This window comes from Ctenocephalides felis, unplaced genomic scaffold (assembly GCF_003426905.1).
Source record: "Ctenocephalides felis isolate EL2017-DRISC unplaced genomic scaffold, ASM342690v1 CF-g0.4_SCAFFOLD_00845, whole genome shotgun sequence".
In the NCBI taxonomy this organism is placed as follows: Eukaryota; Metazoa; Arthropoda; class Insecta; order Siphonaptera; family Pulicidae; genus Ctenocephalides; species Ctenocephalides felis.
In genome coordinates this window covers 26,497,107-26,505,416 of record NW_020536999.1, presented here as the reverse complement: position 1 = coordinate 26,505,416, position 8,310 = coordinate 26,497,107, and the positions used below count along the sequence as shown (strand labels likewise).

Here is an 8,310-nt window from a genome sequence, read left to right as displayed (position 1 = left end):
TGATTTTTGCACATATAATACTTTATTGCCTTCTATCACTACAAATACTACAATCGATATATTGCCTCAAAACATTTTATGTCATGAACGAATTTATAAATAAAACTGAGCTGACCTCATATATTCTTGTACCAACACTCTGCAGAAAATACCATTTGCACTAATATCTGTATCTATATTGCATAACCTTTACAAGTTTTGGATTCAATAGATTAATATAATGCAATACTTTAACTAGTGTTTAGATTTTCAGCCTACGACAAATATTTTAGGAGATAATCTAATATCTAATAATATTTGTCTCTTAGCGTAGGCTGTTTTTCATATTCGGTGACCCCGAACCCCTGGAGCTTATGTAACCGGTCGTGGGGTGCTCAACAGAGTCATGGGGGCCCTCATCGTGCCAGGTGTGGAAGAGCTTTAATGTCAATATTGACATTTGGGACACAACGGGAGTCCGTCACACAACAAAAAGCTTTCGAACATATGATACCATGGATTAGTGTTGTAAATAAGTGTCGATGTAAAAATATTAAAGAGATTCATCCCCTGCAAAATTTGTATTGGTTAAAAAAGTTAAATGTGTTAAAGTTTTAAAAATCTCGACAACCCAACAAGAGATTTGAAAAACTTTAAAATCCCAGTTTAAAAACTAAAACTTTATGCTATATTTATATCTTATAAAACGAGATATCACTAAAATATCAGTAATATAGAAATTGTTACTCAAACTTAGATGTAGATACAATTTTTAGATCTACAATTTCAAATGGAATTTAGTATTTATTTTATCAGTAAAATAAAAATCGAATTATATTTCATACGAGTTTTGCAAGTTTATGAAATTAACAATGGTTTAATACTTGTTTTAATGTAAAATAATAATAATTTTACATCAATTACAACACCAGAGTTGTGGGGTAGACGTTGCTTCACAATATTAAACTCTGAATGATAAATGAAATTCTGAAAGTTTCGTGTAGTTTTAAACGAGTTTTGAGGTTATAAACTCTGATCATACTAATTAAACATTATCGGAGTCCTATATCACATTTTACACATATTACACAATTTACGACCCCATTAAAGTTGATGAAGTCTACCATGACATATCATCATATTTTATTAATTTAAATTATAAGTTTGTAGTACAAATAAAAATGCCAGTAATACTATATGTTGCCATAACGCTATGTTATTACATTATACTTCTATATACTTGTCTATTATTAATACCTGTGCATTTATGCATAAAATATATAACTTATTATATTTATTAATTGTCGCTATAAAGTAGATTTTTTAGAAAAATATATACTTCTCCTAAAGATTATCGTTCATATTCAGACATATATAAAACACAAAAATATAAAATCTTTCATAATTCTGAAACCTAAAATTTTTATTATTAAGGATGAAGTGCAAACAGCTAGTGCATCCTGTAAAACTTATTAAAAATGCCATTCGATAGTAGATTAATTCCACTAAGACATATCAATATTAGTATTTGTCGTAATGAAATATATATTGAAGAGCAGCATGCTAAAATTGCAAGATGTTGTAGTAGGAAATACAAAAGCTAAAATAACATTTTTGTATTATAATTGCTATCAGTAATTGGGTCAAGTAGTACCTCGTATATATATATACATATATATCTGTTTAACATATATACTTAATGGTATATTTTTCCACAAAGGTAGAGACCACATTCACGGCGGAGAATTTTGCATGTCAACATGTCAAATGATTGATTTCCAACTGCCTTCTCATCCTCTCTGTGCCACATTATATATATATATATATATATATATATATATATAATGTATAAATCGATTTATTAGCCCTGTCCTAAGGTCAAAGCCTTACAATGAGGCTCATAGGCAAAATATCGTCATATCGTCAACTAGAATCGATACTTACCCTTGACTCTGACACTAATAGCTACTTTGTTCCTCCTGCCACTGGGGGCTCCTTTATAATTCACACGGAGGCAGGATAATCAATATTTTAACATAATCGGATTGAGTTTTGCTCTTTTGCTAATTGTGAACGATACACTGAGGGCTAATTTATCAATCTTTAGAACCGTGCAATTTCCGAGAAATTATCCACGAATCCTCGCTTGGATTTTAGTGATCTAAGGACACACTATACCACAACTTCACAATTTCATTATGTTTTTGTGAAATATTAAATGTGCTTTACTATACTGTCAGCACACCTATATCTATTGCCAAATGGCATTTTTAACGGCATTTACAAAACATGTCCATTGTACTGAAATAAACAATAAATACAATAAACAAGCAATTTAATTATAAGATTTTATGGCGAACTCAGACACGGGCATGCACAAAAATGCCTTGTTATCAATGTATATATATACATATATATAAATATATCTATATATTTCTATATGTGTGTGTATATATTAGAATTTCCATAACCAGGTTCTTAATCACCAGTTTGTCACCGAGAGTATCCGAAAAAGCTCAAAGCTCGTTCTCAATATCACAAAAGCTCTCGCCGCCTGTCACGTCGTTAAGAGCTTCTTTATTAACATTATAAAACGGGAAATATAATATATATACACATAGATAGAAATATGTATGTATATATATACATCGTCAAGGGGGCACCTCGTTAGCGCAACGATTGCCCCCCACAATCCTTCACTCGTTCGGCAGTCAATTCCAGACCGGTGATTTCCAACAGGAACGTGGCTCGATTTTTAAAAAGATTTTTATACGGGTGCTCTTTATACACAGCTGTGTCGTGTTAAGAAAATACGTGAAAATCCCTGAGAAATATAAGTGAGGTAAAATTGCCCATTGGGCTAAACCCTTTGTACTGTTTATAGTGCGAAAATTTAAATGCAACACGTTTTTGTTAAATCAGTTGTAACTCCTGATCAACTCGCCTGATGTAAAAGATATAATTGGGAAATTTACACAGATTTAAATAGTTTACATTATTGTCTGATATCATATAGGCCTAAAGCAACTGGTTATACTTCAAAATGGCTCTAGAGAATGGAAAAGTTATTCAATTGTTATCATTTATTAATTACATCTTTAGAATGATCTACCCGAACATGGATATAAATAATCGTAAATTGAGGTGCAGTTTTTGACTAAATGTAAACCTTCTCAAAACTATTCTGTTGATATGAATAATGTTTTAACGAAATGTGTTCAAAATTGAATCATCTTTATAGCCTTCACTAAGAGCGAAAGATTGTATTGCAACTCGGTATACTCTAAAAACCATGTTGTATATTGTAATACAATCTTAACGTAAAAATAGTTGAATTTGAGAAATTTCAAAAAGTTCTACAGAAGTATCGCTTATGATACAAGCTTGCACTTTGGATATACAAATACCAAAATTAAATGTTTTTTTTTAACAAAAATAATCTTATTTAAGAGAATAGTTTAAAATTGATTGTCCCACAGCGCATATTTACTTGTGTATCTCATAACATTAAATTTTGATAGAAAACTCACCGGTTTTCACACGTATAAACATTTTAAGTCTGTAGTGCAAATGATACGTTCTGTAGAGCTCATTAAATCTCACAAAATCTCTTAATCACTCCATCTTATCTACAACCCTTTATATTATGTTAAGATAATACAAAATAAACAGAGTAATTTACCACCCTTCAACCCTTATATACTTTGGGTATAAATTTTCCCCATTTGTATGAATATTTAATTTTTATTTTCGATGGAAAGTTTGAAACTTTCAGGAGTTTTCAGTCCATGGAGATGCTTTTACCGAAAACCGATGTGGGCATAAATGAATTTCAAAGATGAGGGAAGAATATTAAATGGAATATTAATAGAATTGTGAAATAGAATATTAAATATTAGTTTACATAAATTAGTTTAGTAAACATATGTACGTACTACGTACAGCGCACGCATATATAATTAATTTATATTATACTAATAAATATTTATATACGTTTACGGTCAATAGTATTTTTTTAGCATTGATATTTATTTTGTTGCAATTATAAATGAACATATTTATATTATTATATAAAAGTCAAAAGTTAATGATATTAACTGCAAGTATTTAACAAAACGATAATAAAAAAATTCTTAAACTTTTCAAAGTGAGCCTAAAGCATTTTGCATTGAAAACGTTTATTGCATGTTTTTATGTTTGCATTATATTATGTTTTTCTATATGCTTTTGCTTACAAAGTTATTTATAAACTCATTATTGAGTAATTTATAATTTCATTGATGGATGATTTAGCAAAAAAAAAAAAATTGAAAAAATCGTTAAACTTAGAAATAAAAATCTGTATTTATATAAGTAAATAACGTTCACAGCAAAATTATATTAAAAAATCATCATTATCAAGGTATTAAAGATCGAATTCGATTTACAAACGTCTAACAATTTTGAGACTACGAATCAGATCAACGAATCGTAACTTTAATGAACGGACATAGTTTAAAATAAACTGAACTTCATTCATACAAAGTGCCCCCAGAGTTCCTTAGTTAATATCCTTTCGCGTGCTCCCGGTGGTCGCCCCCTTAAGCCCTAGAAACCCCTTTGGGAAGATTAAAGAGACTCATTAAGGACACCGGAGAGACAGAAATGGAGAGATTGAGAGAGAATTCGGTTGTGTATAAGAAGATTTAGATTAATACCGGAGAGTATAAAGGATTCAAGGATTAAGGCTTTTTTAGGTGGGTCGAGGAGTCTTAAGTCTATTTAAAGGCACATGTGTAATTATGTGTAACGAGGGAAATTTTTGGGCACCGGCAAGAATTTCGTGGGTGTGTGGATTGAAAATTGGATTATGGTGGAATTAATAAGTCTTTGAAGGGATACGCTAATTATTATTTATATAATAGGCCTATTCTTGTTGCAAATTATTAAAATGAATACACATTGTGAACGATATGAAAGCCAACACAAATATCAATAAATCCATATATAAGAATTATTATAGGATATACTTTCCATAATTTTAGATATTTTGATAAAATTTTATCGCAACCACATATTATATTAATCAGTTAGTTAAAAAGCTAAAACAAATATCTACAACATTAATCAATATCTTCCAGAGCAAAATTATATTAAAGACAAAGAATAAACTTAAAATATTTGGGTCAATTTGAGTATAATGACATTTCTCGCAATCAAAGTACTTTAAATTTTTTGTAAATTTTTATATTTTGAAATACTTTGATGAAAATTATTTATATGCATACACAAGGTTACACAACGATAAGAAAAAACTTATATTGAAAAAATTACTAAACTTCAAAATTGCAAACACGTTGATATCTTTTAATGAAGTTCTGAATAAAATTATAATCGTAAAATATTTGAATTTTAAAATTGCAAATTAAATCAAGAATATTAATAGTAAAAAATTTAATAAATTGTGAATTTAAATTGAATGGTATTTCTTCCATCTTAGACATTAATAGGTACCACTCGTGATAAATGTGTTACATAATTACACAAATCCATATTGACTGAACGAAAAAAATCATAAAGGTTAAATAAAATTTAAAACACATGTATTAAGTTTGCTGAAAGACGTTACAATATATTTTTTTATCAAAAATTGATTGCACCCTAAACTTGTATATTATTTTATGTCTATAAATTTCTCCAGGATTTAAAATGCACCCAGGAAAATTAGTGTGATTCATGGCATCAGGATAATTTTGCGTTTGAAAACTCAAAGCACCATGTCTTCTATACCTGGCACCCATTTTTCCACGGATCTCATCTTTGTAAATGCCAAGTACGTTTTTAGTTGTCGGTCCATAAGTTGGCATCTCCATTTCGATAATATCGACATCATGTTCATCACAGTTTTTGTATATTTTTGGTGGTTCAGGTACGACTTCGGTTATACTTTGTCTCATGTCAGTGGTACTGTCACTGCTTTCTGTGGATTTTTTACTTACTTCATGTACTGATTCTTGAACTGGTGAACTTTGTGCAATACTAATAGATTGTGCACTAGGTTTTGGTGAACCGATAATTTCATCAACAGTCTCATTCTCTTCTGATGTTGTTGCTGATTTTGTATCTAGAACATATTTGGTTTCTTCATTATCAGATTCTGCATTAGAAGCAACATCTGCTTTCACAGGCGTTTCAGATGCTGCTGGTTCTGATTTATCACATTCCATGTCAAACGTGCAAAAACATTCAGGCTGACAACATATATGCTCTTGCTTATCACTATCTTTAATCGGCGTTATTTTTTCCTCAGCTGGAGATGACACTATACTGTCTTTAGCAAGTTCTTCATCTTCTATTGTTTGATCCTCTTCCTCATCTACAACTGTGTCTTCAACAAATCCTTCATCCTCAACAGACTCATCGCGATCTTTTACAGATGCTTCGCCTGAAATCAAATCATCCTCCACAGCTTTGACATCATTTTTCTTTGCATCATCTTGGAACTCCAAAGCTTCAAATTCATCATCAAGCATGAAAAACTGTTCCTGGTCCATAACACAATCGCGTGGATTTTCTGTCTGGTATACAACAGCTTGTAGCACCAAAGGATCTTCGTAGACATCAAAAGGTATTATTTGGTGACCAGGATTTGGCATCTCGTTTGCTGTGTGAAATTGTACACCGGGTTGATCACTGTAAACTTCTAAAATACGACCTGATTGTGGATGCAAAGCTCGTGCAACAAACCTCATTGTTTGCATACTGGCTTTGTTCACACAATAATTAATATTAAAACCACCACCAGGCACATGCTTTAGCATAACTCCAAGACCACGTGGAACTCTGAAATCATATGCAGTACCTTCAACAAATTTAAATTTACCAGTAGGCACACTATTGACATCGACGCCAGTGTATTTATCACTGTTCAAAGTCACCAGATGTGCATATAATTCCTTGAAACCTGCACCATGACCAGCTAGATTAAAATATGAATGGTTTGTCAAGTTTATAGGTGTTGGCTGATCACAAGTAGCTTGGAAATTTATACTAAACTCATCATTTGGTTTCAACTCAAACGTAACCGTAGCCAATAAGTTACCTGGATAACCTCCTGAGTTATTTTTAGACAAATGGGTCATAACAACTTTGTTGCCAACAATCTGACTGCGCCACAAAACTTTGTCAAATCCTTTGAATCCACCATGCAAGTGATCATTACCAGCATTTGCATCCAATTTATATTCCTGATTGTCTATATTCAAAAGGCTTTTACCAATACGATTTGCCACACGGCCAATGACTGCTCCAAAGTAAGGATTCTTATTAGACATATAGTCTTCTAATGTATCAAAACCTAAGACAATATCTTCAAGTACACCATATTTGTCAGGTGTTTTAATACTAACTATTGTAGCTCCGTAGTCAATAACTTGTACAAGAACACCATTTGCATTTGACCAAGTGTAGCGTCTTACGATGCCCTGAAGATGTCCAGTTGTTGGATGTCTTAAAATACCAAACCCATCACGAGCTAAAGACACTTTAGGCACTTGAGCTATGTATATTGAAGACACGGGTGTGGATTTTGTTCGAATTGAGACACTTTCATCATTTTCACTTTCGACATTTTCACTTTCATAAAATTCTTCACTCATTTTAGTAATAGACAATAGTATTAGTGCGTTCAGAAGATGATTGGCATGGTTTTAAAGTATTTTATAGATTTTTATGTGATTTTTATATTTATTTTTGTATAAATATTGTTTTTATTGACATTGGTTGACATTTTGTTTTCCAGTTTACTTATATATAAAATAAAAATATTTTTAATTTTATTATTAACTCTTAACCGGTGCATGACGTGATGGGTATTTCAATAAATAGTAAAATCAAAAAGTATCACTTGATGAAAATACGTGTTATAATTTCTTTACCCGAACGTGAATCTCAAAGAATTCTGCATGACATACCGTTTTTACTAATTCGAGTGTTATTACTTTCGCATAATTCTAGTATCTATTATCTAGATAAATACTAAAATAATAAATCTTGATCATTTTTGAGCATGAAATAATTTAATCTAGCAGAAGTATTTTATGCACATGCATTTATTTAAAAATGGTATCATATGTCGTTTATCTTTTTAATTTAAGCACTTTATATCTATATGTCTATACACTTTATATCTATACAAATACTAAAATCAGTAGAGGTCACTTAATAAAAATTCAAATTATAAATATTTTAAATAAATGACAATATTGGTTTGTAGCAACTCTTAACTTGAAGAGCACGCAGTGACTTTCAAGAAGCACTTAGAAAATGTGCTGTTTGTAGTACAATCTTGTG

The 8,310-nt window shown here is 30.8% G+C and overlaps 1 protein-coding gene across 1 annotated transcript; it reads right to left on the bottom strand.

Moving 5' to 3' along the window:
- Nucleotides 1-5,564: 5,564 nt before the first annotated feature.
- On the bottom strand, nt 5,565-7,616 carry LOC113381177. Its single transcript, XM_026620151.1, has one exon. It carries the CDS (start codon nt 7,614-7,616, stop codon nt 5,565-5,567), a length of 2,052 nt encoding a protein of 683 aa, XP_026475936.1.
- Nucleotides 7,617-8,310: the final 694 nt, after the last annotated feature.